The sequence below is a fragment of the Lutra lutra genome, chromosome 1 (assembly GCF_902655055.1).
Source record: "Lutra lutra chromosome 1, mLutLut1.2, whole genome shotgun sequence".
In the NCBI taxonomy this organism is placed as follows: Eukaryota; Metazoa; Chordata; class Mammalia; order Carnivora; family Mustelidae; genus Lutra; species Lutra lutra.
Genome location: NC_062278.1, coordinates 69,536,117 through 69,555,999, shown reverse-complemented (window position 1 = coordinate 69,555,999; position 19,883 = coordinate 69,536,117). Strand labels below are relative to the sequence as shown.

Below are 19,883 nucleotides of genomic sequence, written 5' to 3'. Positions count from 1 at the left end.
TGCAGACTGGAGTAGATGGGGAGCAAATAAGAAACACTGTTAGAGTTGACAAGAAAAATGTCATGTTTGATGTTACTCACTTTTGCCCAAAGACACAGTGAGGAACTCATGTATAAGGAAATTCAGACCCTACTAACTATTTAGTTATTAAGTTAACTATTAAATAATAGTTGTGTGAAGCTGGGAAATTTGTCCCATAAGCATGTTCCTTACTCTACAAGTAGAAATTGTGTATTGAATATGTAGGCTCTCTGTATTAGGAGGTATGCCTATTTAAAAGTCAGTTAAACTGAAATCTTTTTTTTTTTTTTAAGATTTATTTATTTATTTATTTGTTAGAGAGAGAGGGAGAGAGAGCAAGCACAGGCAGACAGAATGGCAGGCAGAGGCAGAGGGAGAAGCAGGCTCCCTGATGAGCAAGGAGCCCGATGTGGGACTCGATTCCAGGACGCTGGGATCATGACCTGAGCCGAAGGCAGCTGCTTAACCAGCTGAGCCACCCAGGCGTCCCTAAGCTGAAATCTTAAATGAGATCTTACTGCATTCTTTGGGTTGGGGGTAATATAAGAAAGTAATTAATAGTAAGGTCTCTGGAACCAGATGGCTTAGGTTCAAATCCTGACTCTTGCCCTTCACTGGCTGTGTGACCTTGGGCCGTTACTTAACCCTATATGCCTCCATTTCCTTACATGGAAAATGGGTAACAACAGTTCTCACCTCCTAGGGTCTTAGGAAGATGCCTTAAGATAATGTGTGTAGGGAGGGAAAAAAAGATAATGTGTGTATAAAGTGCTTAGTTGAGTTGCTGGCACACAGAGTAAGTATTCATTAAGTGTTAGCTATTACTTTGATTAGAATTTGAAAATAGCAACAAGTACTGCATATCAAGTATTTATTAAGTGGATGGGTTTCATTAATAATAAGAGTTACCACAATTCTGCTATCATGCCTACTTGCATACCCCAACCCCTGCTCCCCAAAAAGGTGTGATATGCCTTTATTGATATTGGTTGTTAAAATGGATTGAATTTTAAGGAAAATTCCTTTTTTAAGATTGATTTATTTATTTTAGAGAGAGAACACAGAGCATGAGCTGGGGGAGGGGCCGAAGGATATGGAGAAGGAGAGAATTCCAAGCAGACTTCGCACTGAGTGCAGAGCCCAATGCGGGCTCTTAAGATCATGACCTGAGCTAAAGTCAAGAATTGAACACTTAATGGACTGAGCCACCCAAGCACCCCTAAGGAAAATTCTTGATATCTGAGAATGGGGACCTGGAAAGTGAGCAATAGGGCGCCTGGGTGGCTCAGTGGGTTGAGCCACTGCCTTCAGCTCAGGTCATGATCTCGGGGTCCTGGGATCGAGTCCCGCATCAGGCTCTCTGCTCAGCGGGGAGCCTGCTTCCCTCTCTCTCTCTCTCTGCCTGCCTCTCCGTCTACTTGTGATCTCTCTCTGTCAAATAAATAAATAAAATCTTAAAAAAAAAAAAAGCGAGCAATACTTTATACTCTCCATATGTTCATGTTATTTTGTAACCTGTGTTTTAAAGATAGAGAAGCAGAGGAGGATAGAACGGATAAAGCAGAAGCGGGCCCAGCTGCAAGAACTTCTCCTGCAGGTAAAGAAGCTGGGATGTTTTTCATTCTTTTCGGTACCTGTATTCTGCTACTCTATTTATTTGCTTTTAGCATTGGTGTTTTCTCCTTTGGTTGCCTTTTGAGTAGTGTCTGATGGGACCGCACTAGGGCGGCCTCCTCCACATCTGAGCTCACCACCATCCACATGGTCTGAGCTCACCACCATCCACATGGTCTGCCTTTACGATGATTGTCTCTCACCATCATCATGGCCCCATGACAGGTCACCTACCCTGTGCATGATTTATATTATGCATTACTTCTGACACTTATTCTTACTCTGAACAGAAACTGTCAGAAGTCCTTTCGTGTTTGTTTATTTTAGCCCTAATTTGGAATATCAAGAAGTAAGGCTCATTAAACTTCAGGCACTTGGAGTAAAATGATCAGATCCACCTGTAATAGCTTATTATCTGTAAATAACAGAACAATATGTAATGAATGATTCAATAAACTTTGTAGAAATACCAAAAGTTAAAATGCACTTCTTTTTAAGAAAATTAGCTTTTATAGTGTAATAAGGATCCCTATATTTATACTGTTTTGGATAATTGCCTGGAATTTGGATGGTTTTTCAAATATAATAGAGCCAGTGTATAAAATCATTGAGGTAAAATCACATGGCCTTTTTTTTTTAATTATTTTTTTTTTATTTTTGGTAGTTGTAGTTGCTGTAAAAATTCACTTTGAGCAGTACACTGGGGTCATTTTCAGTGCAATCAAAATCACTTTTTAAAATGAGCCCAGAGGGTCTTTATGCTTTTTTATTTTTTAATCAGCAAATTGTCTTTATATGAAAAGCTTTCAACCACTCATAAAATCCACTTTAATTTCACAATGTTAGATCCTATTTAATTTTTTAGGTGAGTCCACTTTTCAGAAATAAAGGTAACAATTAAGTTACCAAATACTGTAGCAGTGTTTTCCCAAAACACTCCCTTTGTCTAATGGACAGAATAGGTTAGGTATTCTTAAATATTCCACATTTTTGTTTTTCACTTTCTAGATGCTTCTCTTTGTTTATTTCACCTTCATATGTAAATCACAGCAGCAAGAGAAGAGCATTTAGCCCTTGCAGAGAGCTCCGTATGATCTGAGAAGGAAGTAGGAAAGGAAGTAGACCAGGGGCAGAGAAGTAGCAGCAGATAGAGCAGAGATTGCCCAAACACAAGCTCCAAAGGTGATGTTCCGCCCTGAGTAGGCCGCCACTTTCTTCCTTGCTGTGTTCTGTGTCTGCTTTCACTCCGAACTCTGCAGGACCTACCTGAGGAACTAGTGCTAGAGCAAGCATTTTATGTACTTTTCATACTGGATTTCCAAATAAGGTTTTGTTTGAAGAGTATTCTGCAGCTTATAAAACAAAACACTTAGAAGAATTTGAAAGCTGATGGTTTTTTCCTGTGCTCCTCCCTGTGGAATTCTGCCTTCTGCAACCTGGCCTGCCAGGCGCTGGCTTCTGATCCGTGCTCTCACTTCCTTCCAAGCTCCCCTCCCCTGCCCCTGCTGTTCCTGTCCCCACAGGGTTTCCCACTAGCTCACACTCCCTCACCTCTGTGCCAAGCCTTTCTCGGATTTCCTCAAGGATCCTCATGGAACATTTTGGAGCCTGATTCTTGGCATAATGTTACTAAGAAAACTTGTTTATCAGTATGCCTGTAGTTACCTGTTTATCAGAAAGAACGGTGCTGGGCATGATCACCCTCGTGCAGGGGGGATGTTCATACCCCTAGATAGCCTTCATTAAGGGAAGTTGAATATTTTTTCCTCTGCTTATCTTTGTACAATGTATACTGTGGTTTTTTTTTTTTAAGTCCTAAATTTCCCAACTCACTTATCCACATTAAATGACCATATTCTTTTTCTTGATCATTACAGCAAATCGCTTTCAAAAACCTGGTTCAGAGAAATCGGCAAAATGAACAGCAGAACCAGGGTCCTCCAGCTCTGAACTCCACCATTCAGCTGCCATTTATAATCATCAATACAAGCAGAAAAACAGTCATAGATTGCAGCATCTCCAGTGACAAGTGAGTGGAGAACTAGGGGAGGCCTGTAGGGCTGGCCTCCCGGGAACACATTCCTATCATTCACAGCATAAAGAAGGGTGTTCTTCATTATCCGAGCCCTCTGAGGCTGACCTCCCTGGGGTGCAGACATGGAGTGCTGCCATCTACTAGTGCATTCTTCATCACTCACCCTCTCAGCCCCTATCTTGTGCCTGGCATTGCACTGCCTGTCCTATATGCATTGTGGCCCTAGACCCTGGCCAAGGTGCACGTGTATGTACATGTATGTGGTAACCCTGGGCAAGTAACTGCCTTAAAGTAGACCATCAGTGAGAGCCTGGGACAAGGTGGACTCACTGGTGATTCACTTCCATGGTTTAGTGTGGAAATATTTTAGGTTAGCATGTGGCATTAAGGCAATTGTTTGTTTTGCTCTATCTGAATTGAGTATGCTTCTCTTTATTAATGAATGGACAGGAAAATGCTAGATGCATTCTCTGCTTACTTTTTTTCTTGTTTATTTTATAACTAGAAGTTTATACCTTTTTTTTTTTTTTAAAGATTTTATTTATTTATTTGTTAGAGAGAGAGAGAGGGAGCGAGCATGAGCACAGGCAGACAGAGTGGTAGGCAGAGGCAGAGGGAGAAGCAGGCTCCCCGCTGAGCAAGAGGCCGATGCGGGACTCGATCCCAGGACGCTGGGATCATGACCTGAGCCGAAGGCAGCCACTTAACCAATTGAGCCACCCAGGCGTCCCAGAAGTTTATACCTTTTGATAACCTTCAACACCTCCACCTCTGGCAACCACTAGTCTGTTCTCTGCATCTATGAGTTCATTTTTTTTTAGATTCTACATATAAGTGAAATCATACAGTATTTGATATATTTCAGTTAGCATAATGCCCTCAAGGTCCACCCATGCTGTTGCAAATGTCAGAATTTCCTTCTTTTTTATGGCCAAATATTCCATTTAAGCACAAACATGTGTGCACACACCTATACCACATTTTCTTTATCCATTCATATTTCAGTGGACAGTCAGGTTGTTTCTCTATCTTGGCTATTGTAAAAAATGCTGCAGTGAACACGGGGGTGCAGTTTTCTTTGTGAAATTGTGATTCTGTTTCCTTCAGATAGATACCCACAAGTGAGATTGCTGAATTACATGGTAGTTTGTTTGTTTGTTTGTTTGTTTGTTTTTGAGGAGCCGCCATACTGTTTTCCATGGTGGCTGTACCAATTTACATTACCACCGAGATTTTTTTACATTTTAACTAAAGTTGATGATGATATTTATCATAGCAAGTGAAAAGTAGCAGTTTTAAAGATACTGCTAAGAATTAATTATAATTTGTAATTAATTTGTAATTTGTAACTTTACCCTTCATGAGAACAGTAGTAGTCTTCAGGCCATGACCTGTGTCCTGAGATAGTTAAGGAAGTAGGGTTGTGGAGTGAGACAGACCCAAGTGTGGATTGTGACTCCCCCATTTAGCTGCTTCAGAGCAGCTTTCTAAAGAACAAAAGGGGATGATTCCAAGGCCTCTATCACATCCTAGCCTTGTGAGGCTTAAATACCATGATGTCTTTAAAGGGTCTGACCCAAGGCAAGCACTTTATAAATATAGCTGCTGTTACAAGGAGTCAGCATATAATCTATTGACCAAATTGGGATTCATTTGAAAGCGAAAGAGGCCCAGTAATTACATCAGTCCCACAGGCATAATCCAAGCCTGTCCGGGAGACTAGGACTTCTGGTCTCCTTGGAGCTACAGCATTGCCCTTGGGCTTTGCCTTCCCTTGTTTTTCCCACTGTTGTCTCAGGCCGTGTTGCTTCCCCTGTTTATCTTGATTGCATACAGAGATTCTGGGTCACTTAAATAAGAAGGTGCCCAAAGAAAAACAGCAGGGATTTCAAAAGTGTTTGATAATTAAGACTATAGACACAAGGGAAAATGGTATGAAGTCAGAAGATCCATTTTTCATTCTGTCTGCTAGCAACATAGTGTCTTAACCTTTCTGAGATCTGGTTGTTTCCTCCTACAAAAGTGAGAATTTCAGTATTTAACTTGCTGGTTTTCAAAAGTTATAGATCAGTTCTTAAAGGACCCAGCCCTGTGGTCAGTAATGGTATGTGTCTGTATTATTATTCACACAGTTGCAAAATCTTCTCAAAAACCTACATCTGTAGGGACTGTTAACATATATTCTCATAAAACTGAGAATCCTATAGAATTTTGAACATACTTTCAGGAGAAACAAACTTAGAATTCTAGTTTCTCTCTCCAGTTAGCCTCTTGTTTTCTAAGGGATTATTAAATTCTCTTCATCACTTAATGTTCTAAGTCTAAAAAAGAGTAGCAAGAGAATCTGGGAACCATTGACCTAAGGGAATTATGGATTCTGTTCATCCCAGGCTGGGGCCTGGTGAGGTTTCCTTCCCTCAGTGGTTTACTGACTCATGCCCTTTCCGGCCCTCCTCTGAGTGAAGGGAAAGAGGCTATGAGCAGCTTGTACAAGCTTGTTGCAAGGTAGGTCCTAAAGCCTTGTCTTTCAGTTACTTTGGTGATGCAATCTTTTCCCCTTAATTAGCCTGGAGGCTTTTTCACAATGGGGATTAAATTTACAGAACCGTCTGCTTTTAACATATGCCAGGAATCATCCCTGTGACAGGCATTTTTTTTTTCCTGAAAATTTATAATATCCTTTATTCAGATTTATATACTTCAGATTATTTAAACTTGGCATTTCACTTTAAATTATAATCTTCACCCTGATGTAAGATCTAGCATGAATAATTTTACCTTCTCATGACTTTAGTAAGAATTTCATGACAACATAAACAAATGCACCACTGTGCCAGAATATTCAGTGCACTCCGTCCCCATAGGGCTGAGGCCTGTGGGTGTGAAGGTGCCCCAGGGCCTAGCCTAGGAGTCAAAAAGACTATGCTTTCCTATATTTACTTTTTTTTTTTCTTCAGATTTTATTTATTTGGCAGAGAGAGAGAGAGCACAAGTAGGCAGTGTGGCAGGCAGAGGGAGAAGGAGAAGCTGGCTCCCCACTGAGCAGGGAGCCCGATGCAGGGCTTGAGCCCAGGACCTTGGGATCATGACCTGAGCCAAAGGCATATGCTTAATGACTAAGCCACCCAGGCGCCCCTATATTCACCTTTTTTGGGGTGTACTGGGCATCCTGATTTGGTACTTTTCTTTTTTAAGGTTTTCTTTATTCGCTAGAGAGAGAGAGAGCACAAGCAAGGGGAGCGGCAGATAGAAGGAGAAGCAGACTCCCTGCTGAGCAAAGGGCCAGATGCTGGACTCCATCCCAGGACTCTGGGATCATAACCTGAGCTGAAGGCAGCCACTTAACTGACTGAGCCACTCAGGCATCCCTGATTTGGTATTTTTCAAGAACATTTGGAAATGTTCTATATATTTATGTGGCACTTTTTCCTTAAGTTGTTTCACTTCTTAGGCTCTTAAGACAGGATTTGAGTTTTGGTTCATTTGTGAAAAGTCATGCATTTATTGCTTATCTAAAGTATGCTTTAGTTAACACTTGATTCAGGAACATTAAGCAAGCATCCAAAATGGGGTTTTTTTCCTCAAACCTAATAGGCCAACTCAGAGTAGGGTTGTCATATATTAAACTGAAAAGGCTTTCTTAATAATTTGACTTTTGTGACAAAGCTTGAAAAGTATTGGCTTTACACCAAAGTTGTCCCCTGTTTGTAACAGCTTAATGAGGGCTGAAGTTTATGGACTCCTATTGTCTGTCATAGGAAAACTGTTTTAATTGGGAAAGTGGCTTATTTGAGATGTCATTCCCCTGAACACAGCGGAATGACAGTAGCTGTTTCCAGTACTACAGCTGAACGTAGGCCCTCATTCTTTTATGTAATGTACAGAGTACCACACTACGCAGCCCTCCCCTATCCCACTGAAGTCCCGTACTAACTTTGTTTTCTGATGCAGGTTTGAATATCTTTTTAATTTTGACAACACCTTTGAGATCCATGATGACATAGAAGTACTGAAGCGGATGGGAATGTCCTTTGGCCTGGAGTCAGGCAAATGCTCTCTGGAGGATCTGAAACTTGCTAAATCACTGGTGCCAAAGGCCTTAGAAGGTTATATCACAGGTATGTTAACGAATGCTTTCCCATTCTGTCTCCTTTAAATGTGACCATTCCCTTGAATTTCTTACTTATCATTGCTTGCTTTTCTTTAGAGATACAAACACAAATATAGTAAACTGGGAACAGTTTCTTGTTTCATTTTACTTATTGCTGACCTTTATATAAAAGGACTCCTAGTGAGTGATACATTCTTTAGTGATAATGGGTTTTTCCACTCAACATAATCTTTTCATTCATCCACATGATTTAATGTAGCTGTAATTCATACATTTTTACCACTGTATAGAACTCCATTATATGATTATATCACTATTTATTCATTTTACTGATGATGAACCTTTGAGTTTTGTTTCCAGTTTCTTAATATGAAAAACAGTGCTACTTTGAACATTTCTGTGATGATACCGTAGTGCCTCACGTGCCGGTGTGTGGCATGAGACAGATGGGTCCCCAGTGGGGGCGGCTGCAGCTTCACTTATGATAAAGCCAGAGCTTTTTAATTTGATTTCACAAGTTACATTCTCACCTGCAGGATGGAAATAATTCTATTTTTCCCAAATCAGGTGGATGTGAAATGGCATCCTCATTTTTTTTAATTAAGATTTCATTCACATACCATAAAATTCACCATTTTATGGTATGTACACTTCAGTGGGACTTAGTATATTCATAAGGTTGTGCAATCATCACTAATTCTACAACATTTTTATTTTTATCATTTCAGAAAGAAACCCCATACACATTAGCAGTCACTCCTTCTCCCATTCCTCCCAGCCCTAGGCAACCAGTAATCTGCTTTGTCACTGGATTTGTCCATTCCGGACATTTCCTGTAGATGGAATCGTGCACTAGCAGCCTTTGTGACAGACGTCTTTCACTTAGCATGAGGTTTTCAAGGTTCATCCATGCCGTAGCGCCGGTACTTCATCCCTTTTTATTGCCATCGTATGAATAATAGCACATTTCATCTACCCATTCATTAGTTGGTAGACATTTGGATTGTTTCTACTTCGGGGCTATTACGAATGATGCTGCTATAAACATTCTTGTACATGTTTCCGTGTGATCCTAAATTGTCACTTCCGGTTCTATACCTAGTAGTGCAATTTCTTGGTCAAATGGCAACTCTATATTTCACATTTTGAGCAACTGCCCAACTATTCTCCAAAAGCATTTGTACCATTTTACAACCCTACCAGAAGTGTATAAGGGTTCTGGGTTGTCCACATCCTTCTCAGTAATTATTACTGTCCATCCTTTTTATTATAACCTATTCTTGTAGATGCGAGGTAGTATTTTACTGTGGTTTTATTTTGCATTTTCCTAATGACTAGTGTGCTAAGCGTCTTTTTGTGTGCTTATTGGTCACTTGTAGATCTTCCTTGCAGAGATATCTATTCAGATCCTTTGCACATTTTTGCATCAGGTTGTCTTTTTATTGTGATTTTTAAGAATATACTGAGTACACTTGAAAACAAAGACAGTATGTTTTGCATGTTGTTTAATTCAGACTTTTTTTTTCTGATTCAGAAATCTTTATGATTGTCTCATTTCCCAAGACTGTGTATATTCTGTACATATAATTTGGAGGCATAAATAATGCTTTTGCCTTTGCTTTTACCAGTTTCCTTGATTTATAAATATCACCACCTAGAATTTCACATCACTTTCTGAAGGCACTGTACTATTAGTTCTAAGGTATAATAAATCAAATATGAGCAAAGCGGTAGTTCTTTTTTTTTTTTTTTAAGTAATCTCTACACCCACCTTGGGGACTACAACCCAGAGATCAAGTTTCATGTTCTGCCAGTGAGCCAGCCAGGTGCCCCTCGTCCTTATTTTATTTTGCTCTATGGTTTTGACCCTCTGGTCAAAACACAAGTTTATTAATTGAGATTTGGTTTCTGTTGGATTTGGTTCTTAAACTGGCACCATCCACCTGCTGCAGGTGTGACCCCTTCTTGTCCTTTAGCCAGCTTGCCCCCTCCCTTCGCCCCCCATGCTCCCTTCTTCCCACTCTGTCCCCGAGCAGGCCCTCTGTTTTCTTAGCAGCGCAGGCATAGTGGCAGTCCAGCAGGGGCTGAATAAAGGGCTTACTCAATAAATCACCAGAACTTTATTTTAGCTTATTCTCAGTGAAAAGGCTCAGGGCAATCAGGCAGGCTTTATGGTTTTGATCTCTTTGTGACCTCATTTGCAGGCTGGGACATAGACTTTCTGGTTACTTTAAAAGAAGAAATTTGTGCCTTTAGTGTGCAAAGGGACAGAATGGCTCTCGAGTTAGATTGTGAGAACTATTGTGTGGATCTTATGATAATGCGAAAGAAATGTAGGCTTTTCAAAGCCATTGTGAAAAGGAAAATTTACTGTGTCACACTCACAAACAACTAAATAGCTGTGTTCTGACAGGAAGTTTCCATATATACTAATTAATATTCACCACAGGATTCTGGCTTTAATTTCATCTTGCACAGGCTTGTTCTTACTTAATGTAGTTAAAGTCTGCTATTCTTCTTAGAATTGAAGTTCTTTTTTTCCGCAGCTGTCTTAGCTAGCCTATAAAAAAAGGGTTCACAAGGCCATTCTAAAATTAATGAAATCATTTAGTTTCCTTTTTTTCTACATAGGAAGCTTCTCACTTGGTCAGACAGTACCAATAGCAGAGTATTTAATCCTAGTACATATAGTTCTGGGGGGTTTTTGGGGTTCCTTTTTTTTTGGCACAGTAATTACAAAACTATTTTGATTAGCTGTAATAAAGGCTCATTACTAAATTGCAGTTTCTGAGTATGTATATGGTCTTATTTTGTAATGCAAGTCAAAGAATTTCTTTTTAGGAATACATTTCTATCATTTTTTTCACCTCTTTTGTAAACTTAATGTGAAAGAGACTATACTCATTCATTCAGTAACATTTAAATCTTACATGTTCCACTCACTGTCTTCTTTGAGCTAAATTCTAGACGAGACCAGTATGAAACTAATAAAATTATAATAATTTATTAGGGTTATGATTGGAGAAATATGATATATGCATAGAAAATAAGATTACAAGGTTATACACCCAAAATATTTTATGCAGACTAAAACAGTAATGCCTATCTCACCTTCATTAGAAATGTGACTGCATATGACCTTTTAAAATAAGGGTTGGTTTGAGTTACAGAGCAAAGGATACCAGGGAAAAGAATGTATCTTTGATGAGTAATAGCACTGAGTTCTTTAGGGAGCACATGAAAAGATGGTGCAGTGGGAGTTTTAGTAAAAATGTGTCTAACCGGGGCGCCTGGGTGGCTCAGTAGGTTAGGCCGCTGCCTTCGGCTCAGGTCATGATCTCAGAGTCCTGGGATCGAGCCCCATGTCGGGCTCTCTGCTCAGCGGGGAGCCTGCTTCCTCCTCTCTCTCTGCCTGCCTCTCTGCCTGCTTGTGATCTCTCTGTCAAATAAATAAATAAAATCTTAAAAAAAAAAAAAATGTGTCTAACCTCCTTACCTGTTTCTTGTTTTTTTTTTCCCCCCAGAAGGTGGGGAGGGGGAGAGGGAGAGAGAGAAACCAAAGCAGGCACCATGCCCAGCATGGAGCCTAATGCAGGGCTCCATCTCAACCCTGAGATCACAGCCTAAACTGAAATCAAGAGTCAGTCAGACGCTTAACTAAGTGACCCACTCAGGCACACCTGTCCTTACCTGTTTCTGATTTCACTTTCTTTTTACCCACTCCTGGCTTCAGCTTTTTTTTTTTTAATAAAGATTTTATTTATTTATTCGACAGACAGAGATCACAAGTAGGTAGAGAGGCAGGCAGAGAGAGAGAGAGGAGGAAGCAGGCTCCCCGCAGAGCAGAGAGCCCGATGTGGGGCTCGATCCCAAGACCCTGGGATCATGACCTGAGCCGAAGGCAGAGGCCTTAACCCACTGAGCCACCCAGGTGCCCCCTGGCTTTAGCTTTTAAAACACCAGTCAGAATCTTTGGTGGTGAGGACAGCAGGTGTCCAAGAATAGTGCAGCAATCACTGGACTCTCAGCTGTCTCTCAAGATCTTAATTAGAAAAAAGAGTGGGAGTCTGTGATTGGTTTAATTAGAATTCTTCCTCACTGTAGTCTGCCTTCCCATATTTTTTTTCCTACTCTTATGTCCTAGAGATTTCCTTTTCCAAGCTGAAGAAATGTGGATTATCCCCAGAGCAGGAGATTTACCTAACTGTGATTTTTTTTTTAAGCTATTTATTTATTTATTTATTTATTTGAGAGAGTGCACACAGAGAGCACACAAGCCGGGGGGCAGTGGAGGGAGGGGGCAGCAGGCTTCCGCTGAACAAAGAGCCTGATGCGGGGCTCCGTCCCAGGACCCTGTGATCACAACCTGAGCCAAAGGCAGCCGCTTCACCGATTGAGCCCCTCAGACGCCCCTCACCCAGCTGTAATTTAGATCAGGCTTGTGCCCTTCCTCATCCATGCTTCCTTCAACTTGCAGTGAACCAATATCTTCTGTTTTTGTTTCTCCCTACAGATATCTCCACAGGACCTTCCTGGTTAAATCAAGGACTACTTTTGAACTCTACTCAATCAGTTTCAAATTTAGACCTGACCACTGGTGCCACCTTGTCACAATCAAGGTACGTATTTTTTCTGGGTTAGGAAGAGAAGCGGTGAAGCCCTGAGCACCTCCGTGGGAAGAGCCAGGGGTCACTACCAGCACAGGTCTTTCTGGAACGGGTTTGGGCAGAGTGCCCCAGTGGCACCTCCTCTCCCATGTTTTTAGTCCTACATTTTACAAAGCTTAAAACATTCACCACGTTAATGAGCTTGTATGTTTTTAATTATTTGCTAGTGTAAACCAAGGGTTGTGCTTGGATGCTGAAGTGGCCTTAGCAACTGGGCAGTTCCTTGCCCCAAACAGTCACCAGTCCAGCAGTGCGGCCTCTCACTGCTCTGAGTCGCGAGGCGAGACCCCCTGTTCATTCAACGACGAAGACGAGGAAGATGACGAGGAGGATTCCTCCTCCCCAGAATAAAGACAGGAGAAAACCCACATTTTAATATTTGATGCTCATGTGTGTTTTTAGTGTGAGCTCTTGTTTTTGAAATGATTGCTTCAGTCTTTGCCTTTGTTTGCACTGTGTGTTCAGTGAAAACTAGGGAAACACAATAAGCAAATTATCTGAAGGCTGAGATGATTGAGATGAAAGTTAACATAGCATGAATGAAAACTCTGAACGACAGAGCAATGGATCACACCGCAAACAAAGCGGTTTTCTGAGGTGATAGAGGGGACAGTCTCTAAAGAATTGGCAGCATGAATGAAGCTCATTTATCATCCACGAGTTGGGATCCTTGTGTTCCCCCACACCCACGTAACCCTCGTTAGAATCAAGATTGCTGTAGCGAATAGCCCGTGACATCACGTTTGTCATGTGTCTCTTCCTCGACTGGGCTGCTTTTTACAAGCAGAAGTGACCGTGAGAGGATCCAGTCAGGATGAGTTGTACAGTGAGGGGTGTGGACAGCAATCCTTGTGGTCTAAGGAGTATAGATTGAACTGCTGAACTAGTTGGAAGTCTAGTTGAGGTGCTTGGTGCATCAGCTGCCTTAGACAGCTTCTAGAAAGGAGCAAGCGCTAATTCTTAAGTACTTAAGTGACATTTAGAATAATTTATAGTAAAACTGAAACGATCATTATTAGCCAATGCATTGGTGCATAGAATTTTCTAGGGCTAATTCTGGAAGCCAAAATAGAATAGCGTTTCCACGTGCATTAAATACTTTGCCAGCACTGCCTTTGCCAGCATTTGAAATCTGGAGTTTTACAGAGAAGGAAATTGTATCTGTAGTTTTAATCAAAGCTATGCATTTCATATAGCTTTTTCATTTAAAACAGAACCGAGAAACAAATTCCTGTGACTGAACTGCTTGCTTAGAGTTCCCTACAGTGCTTGTATGATTTTACTCAGTGTGCAATTTGTGAAAATGAACCAAATGTCATTACTTTTGTCTTAAAAGAAAAGTCTACTTCAAGAATATGGACAGCAATGTTTTCCTGTACATGTCACCTTTTGTACATTTTCGTTTATCGAAATTGCCATATTTGGCTTATTCCTGGCTAAATTGCATTTCAAACTAACCTGCTATTCATGTTTCACAGAAACACGGAAAAATATTGATCACTCCAAATGCTTAGATCTGTTTCATATTGTGCAGTAAACAGTATGTTGTTCCATAGCCAAAGATGCCACTGCGAACACTACACTGGTGTAGTCACAGTTCCTGCTCCTCTGAACAAGGGAGCATGGGGATACCTGCCAGCGTGGCCAAACCCCAATCTAATTTCACAGTAAGGCCTTCAGAAGGAGCAAATAATAGTGGAAAATAACCCTTTGACTCGAATCATTTGGATTTGCCTCTAGATTAATCTAGCACCTTTGGGCCCAGCACAGGCTTGTCCCAGATTGGTGCTTTTCTAAATCCATGGGGGAAGAACGGATGCCTTCTGATATCTTTTCCACTCTGCTTCCAGTGAGCCAGAGGTGAAAGATATGGCTAACCTAAAATTTTTACTAAGGCCGTGAAAACTAATACACGAGAACACACAATTTTAAGTTCCTTTGAGACAGCACTCATTCTGTCAGAAAAAAGCCATAGTGCAGACTTGGAGTGGTCAAGGGGGCAGGGAGGTGGAGGCAGTTCTTAGAGAATTCCATCTCTGCCTGAGTGCTGGGGTACAGCTCCGAGGCTGGGTGGATGGCTGGAGCCCGGAGGACCGCAGAGGCTGCAGTGGGGCTCCGACCTCCAAGACATTTCTGACTTGAAGATCATCAGCTAACAGCTGAGTAAAACTGAGTTTCCTGCCAAACTGCCACCTCCTTTACTAACTCCAACCTTAACCACCCACATCCCTATACTTGAGGGGGAGCCACCACTAGCTCTTTAGTCTTCAGAATATTTTATACAGGTTCCAAGACCTGAACTTCAACATTTGTGCAGATACATTAACCATAACCATTCCTCCACCAAATAGCAGAGTCCTTGCTAGAGCTCTTGGGACACCACCCCCTTCTCTATTCTCTCTCTCTCTCTTGCTGTCTCTCTCTCTCTTGCTGTCTTTCTCTCTCTCTCTCTCTCTCTCTCTCTGCTGCTATAGTGTTGTAAACTGATAGAACACAGGTTTGTTTTTTTAAAAGCAACCAAAGACTCCTAACATAACTGGTGCCCTGTCACCGGCCCTCTCAGCATGTGCGCGTGGTATTTGGTGGGAAATGGTCTCCGTCCCTCAGCAATGTATTTGGCTTCCTGCTGAGGACATCTGTTGGAGTCACTGTGGTCACCAGTACATGTCGCTGGTATAAAGCCTTACCTGAGCAGAAAACTAAGTTGAGATGTTTAGAAAGATAAATTCTTTTATTCTTCTGTATCTCCCCTAAAGAGATTTTTTTTAAAACTTCAACACTCAGTCACAATTGCATATAGAAGTCGAAGTAACAAAATGTTAGGAAATTAGGGTCACAACATCCAGGATTCTTCATAGGCGTAGTCCTTGGGGTTACCTGCATATACAGACACTGCTCCCAGAAGGTGCTCATCCCACTCTGCTTTTCGGGGAGTTCAAGAAGCCTTTTTCCTCCTCGAGGGTCCGTTCAGCTGTGACCCTTTGAAGTGCGTCATGTCATCCGGTCAGTATATTCATGCTCCCTTTAGCACTTACGCAGGGGGGCAGCAGACCTGCCCCAGCTGGCCCACACACAGGGAGGGCAACACTGCCAGAGTCCACGGCAGTGCTTCCGGCCCCCAGGCACCTGCCCAAGCTCCCCTACCCCCCACCCCATGAATCTGTCTCATCTACTTCATCCTTTCGTGCTGACAAGGGCATGAGAACAGGTCTAGTAAGTGCTGATGTGAATTGTGCCTTATGACCACAGAGGGCGCTATGGAGCGGGCAGGAAAGAGGGTGCTGACACTGGCCCTGGACAACGTGACAGATGATGACCACCTGTTTGGTTTCCCACAATTTACTTCTTTGTAGTAGTGGTGGGAGTTTCGGCCATTGTAGCAGGAGGAAAGAGGAGAACTCCCCTCACTGGCAGAATTTGCAGTTGTAACCACACCCTACCATATTTGAAAAATAAAGCCAGGGTCAGTCCTTAAATGCAAAATAGCTCTTATCAGATCGTTAAAATGGGGATGTTTCACAGACTTGCAGACATCTGTCACTGGGCTGTTTGCTAAAACCACAACTCTTTTGGCTACTTGGGTCATGGAGACAGTGCAGTTGCTCCATGTATAGATGTAACTTGGACCCTGGGGATGCAGTGGCAGTGGGTGTTCTTGGGGGTAGGGTTACAAAGGAAGGGAGGGAGCTCCCAAAGCTGTTTCTCTCATAACCACACTAACTTGATCAGTGGTTCACTTTAAGGGCCCTATCCAGCTCCCTGTCCTCAGGCATATGAACAAAGTGTGTCTCCCCAATAAATCTGGGATGTAGGTGTTAAGATTGTACCTCCTTAGTGGTAAGTATGGAGTGGGTGTTGGACAGTGAATGTGAAGATTTAATCCTTCAATAGGTATTTGAGTGAATAAGAAACAGAAAACATTGAGAATGATCAGTGCTAAGGGGGAAAATGACAGGGTAATAAGATGGTGGGGGGAAGGCGACTTTGGCTGAGGTGGCCAGGGAAGGCACCCCCCACCCCGAGAGAGTGACATTTGTCCTGGATCAGACAATGAAAGACTTGCCGAACCACTCTGTCCCGTAAGATGCACTTTTTAAGCGTACATTTTGGAGTTTATTAAGGAATTTTTAAGATTCAAAAGGAAAACAAATTTAGCTACCAGCAGTATCCATAAACCAAGAGAAGATTCTAACTAACCCATGACATTCTCATTATTAGCTTCATCACCTTGCAATGGAACCTATACCATAGAAAAGTAGTCACTTTTCTAGGTGTTTTCTTCTAATTTTTCAAGTGGTTAGATACATAAAGATCTACTTTTTATATTATATACATAAAAGATAATCTTTTACTCTGCATGTGGATTGGCCTTAGTGGAGCTAAAGACTCCCCCAGGATACTTTCACAAATAGGCTCCGCATTTTCATGACCCATGGCAGCAGTCTCTGGACACTGCCAATCCTGAGTATGTGTTAATGGGAGACCCACAACAGTGCCTGTGGCTTGCACTGTGCCGCCTGCCTCAGGAGTGTGCCTCCCTGCCCTCTAAATCACAGCTGGCAGTTAGTTTAAGCTTCAGGTAAGCCACACTATTACTTAAAAGAGAAAAGCCTGATATTTGCTTAAGATCTTCCCTTTTTAAGAAAAATGTAAATCCCCACATAATGATAATATCTCTCAGGAATTAGCCCCTTCAAGGTATCTCTGAACAGTTATGCTTAACGTAACTTTTGAGATCCAGTTCCCCCACATACGTCTACATTCACACTATGCTAAAGAAGAAAAAGTGGTGGACGTGCAACTCTGACCCTCCAGTTATGCCCTGGGTATGTCTGATGCATACAGAAAAATAAGTGGTAGCAGGCAGCCATGCATGATAGTACTGAAGACAGCAAACAGTGTGTTCATTTCATACGTGCATTCTGCAGCTCTTCCTCAGTCAAGGTGAAATCCTGTGTCATTCTTATACAGCCTTTGCTTTTCAAAAAGGACTCTAGAATCCAGTGTTGTCTTGACCCTTGCTGGTCCAACAGACTGGACTTTGGGCCTCCCTGCTTAGAGCTGTGTTGGAAGCCAGCATAGATGAAATGGGCAGGACTCACCTTTTCTCCACCAAGGGTCTCAGAGAGAAAGGGAGCATCTCTTCCCCCCCATTCATTGAGAAACAAGCTGAGAGGAGCTCCTGGGTGGCTCAGTGGGTTAAGCCTCTGCCTTCGGCTCAGGTCATGGTCTCAGGGTTCTGGGATTGAGCCCTGCATCTGGCTCTCTGCTCAGCAGGGAGCCTGCTTCCCCCCCCCTCTACCTGCCTCTCTGCCTACTTGTGATCTCTCTGTTAAATAAATTATAAAAAAATTTTAAAAAAAGAGAGAAACAAGCTGAAAGCTTGACCTGCCTAATATCCCTCGGCCTGTCTGGCCGAGTTTGCACCACAACCCAGAATTTCTTCTTCCTGTGAGGACCACAGGGCCTCCTGAAAACCGTCCCCTCACTACAGTCCTTCCAAACAGCTCTGAAAAAGTATCAGTCCTCTGTCGCACCAAGTGCTTCACAGCCAAGGAACACAAGTGCAACTCCACTCCTGAGTCCCCACCATGAGGCTATGGTGTCAGCTTTGGGCCCCTCTCCACCTGGGAGACCCCAGTTTTAGACCTCACACCTGGGAAGAAACTCCTTCCTCCATGAGCAAAGATCGCCCTGCATGTTGGTCATTAGTAGGAGGCTGGAGAGGCTGGGTTATTAGTGGATCTTTCTGTACCACATTAGCTTGTTTCTGTCTGTGTCTGTCTCAACAAGGAAACTCCCCCAGATCATGTTTGGGGTTAAAAACCCTTTGTCACTTCAGACTCACCATGTTGTCGCTAATCCTACATCATCTTTCACATGCCAGGCACCACCTAGTAACAAATAGCCTGATGTTTTGTTTTGTTTGTTCATAGTGGGTCAGCGTTTTTTTTTTCAGACCACAGTTTGAAGACTTCTCTGAGCACATTGCAGTTCTGTTCCTCCTAGCAGCACAATGGCAGGTTCCACCTTTCATTTGCAACCGGCCCAAGCTCCCTGGCAGGCTACTCCGCGGGCCTGAGCTCTTAGGACCATGGTCTGGTACTGGGAGTTCCTTGAGGTGTTTTGTTTACCACCACCACACTTGACTTTGAGACAGAAGAGAGGCTCTGAGGCCAAATCACAAGTTCGTTCACCTTTTCCTTTGGAGATGCTTTACTCCGATCATGTGTTGTTGGGTTTGGTTTCCAGAGAATATAGTCTGCTTTTTTTCTGCATGAAGGAAACATTGTGGTGCCACATGCTTTAAACAGTTTAAACGAGAGAAGTCAGGGGAAGATGCAGACACCACATCTGATTTGCCTAACGTGGACTTTATTAGATCGAAGTACCTAACCTAATATGATGGATTATTTTATAGCATCTCAAACTTTGTAAATAAATACTGTTATTTTTATATGGAAATTTTATAGAAGAGCTATTTCTGTATACTTAATTATTCCTGGATTTCCTGAAATTGCTTCCAATAGATAACAAGTCCTAAGCAGTGTTCCTCTAAGGATGGTTCAAGGACCACCTGTGGCAGAATTAACAAGGAGAGTTTTAAAATGTTGCATCCCCAGGACCCACCCTAGATGCTCCAAAGCACTAGCAATGGGCCTCCCTGGGAAGTTGTATTTGTAATAAACTCTGAGTGATGGTTTTTGTTTATTAAAGTGTATCTTTATCCATCCTGTAAGCTTAAAAGAAGGAAAGAGAAAACATCTGAGATGAGTGTAACTTGTGCTTGAGGAAAAAAAGGATCAGACTATTCTATGATTTGAATGAGATGTATTATAGAAAAAATAAATAATTTAAATAATGTTGGTCTCTCATTATTAGTGGGCTGATAGGGGATAAGAGGGTATTGTGGTATGCTGCTCTGCCCTCCCTCCTTTAGGACCAGGACACTCCACTCTTTGTGCCCCCCCCCCCCCCCCCCCCCCAGGAATTGCTCTCAGCAGAGAACTGCTTTTCCTGCAACTATGCCCACAAGCATCCAGTGAGGGTACAAAAGCCCAGCTTCCTTGCTGCAATCTGGGGTATCTGAAGCGCCATCCAGTTTCAGAATTCCTCATGGAACTGGGCAATTCCCTCTAACAACTGCATCGTGGTTCAGCTTTCCCCTACTGCCCCATCCTGCTTCCCCCACTCTACAGGCGGTGGTCCCAAGAGTACCCCCCAGTACACACATGCCACCTGTCCCACCTATGGTGGAAATATGTCAGATGCTTTAAAGGTTTTCTGTGTTACAGACCTAGGATTTTACATCTTTTTAAGGTTACTTGAGAAGATTATAGCATAAAGAATCATGTCTTCACAGTCCCAGAAATGATGGACCTGAATGCAGTTTTTTAAGGGAAGATGCTTTTTTCACTTCCCTTTATACCAAACC

The 19,883-nt window shown here is 42.3% G+C and overlaps 1 protein-coding gene across 8 annotated transcripts in view; it reads left to right on the top strand.

Annotated features, from left to right (window-relative positions):
- TFDP2 (transcription factor Dp-2) overlaps positions 1 to 19,883 on the top strand; it is a 202,032-nt gene that overhangs the window by 158,250 nt on the left and 23,899 nt on the right. For 7 of the 8 annotated variants that reach the window (XM_047726703.1, XM_047726692.1, XM_047726683.1 and 4 more), the window contains 5 exons: positions 1,550 to 1,618; positions 3,513 to 3,664; positions 7,622 to 7,788; positions 12,295 to 12,400; positions 12,616 to 19,310. In XM_047726703.1, coding sequence (XP_047582659.1) covers positions 1,550 to 1,618; positions 3,513 to 3,664; positions 7,622 to 7,788; positions 12,295 to 12,400; positions 12,616 to 12,799 — 678 coding nt within the window. In that variant the 3' untranslated portion in view covers positions 12,800 to 19,310. Of the gene's footprint in view, positions 1 to 1,549; positions 1,619 to 3,512; positions 3,665 to 7,621; positions 7,789 to 12,294; positions 12,401 to 12,615; positions 19,311 to 19,883 lie in introns of those variants that run through there. The other variant, XM_047726713.1, reaches the window with a different exon arrangement.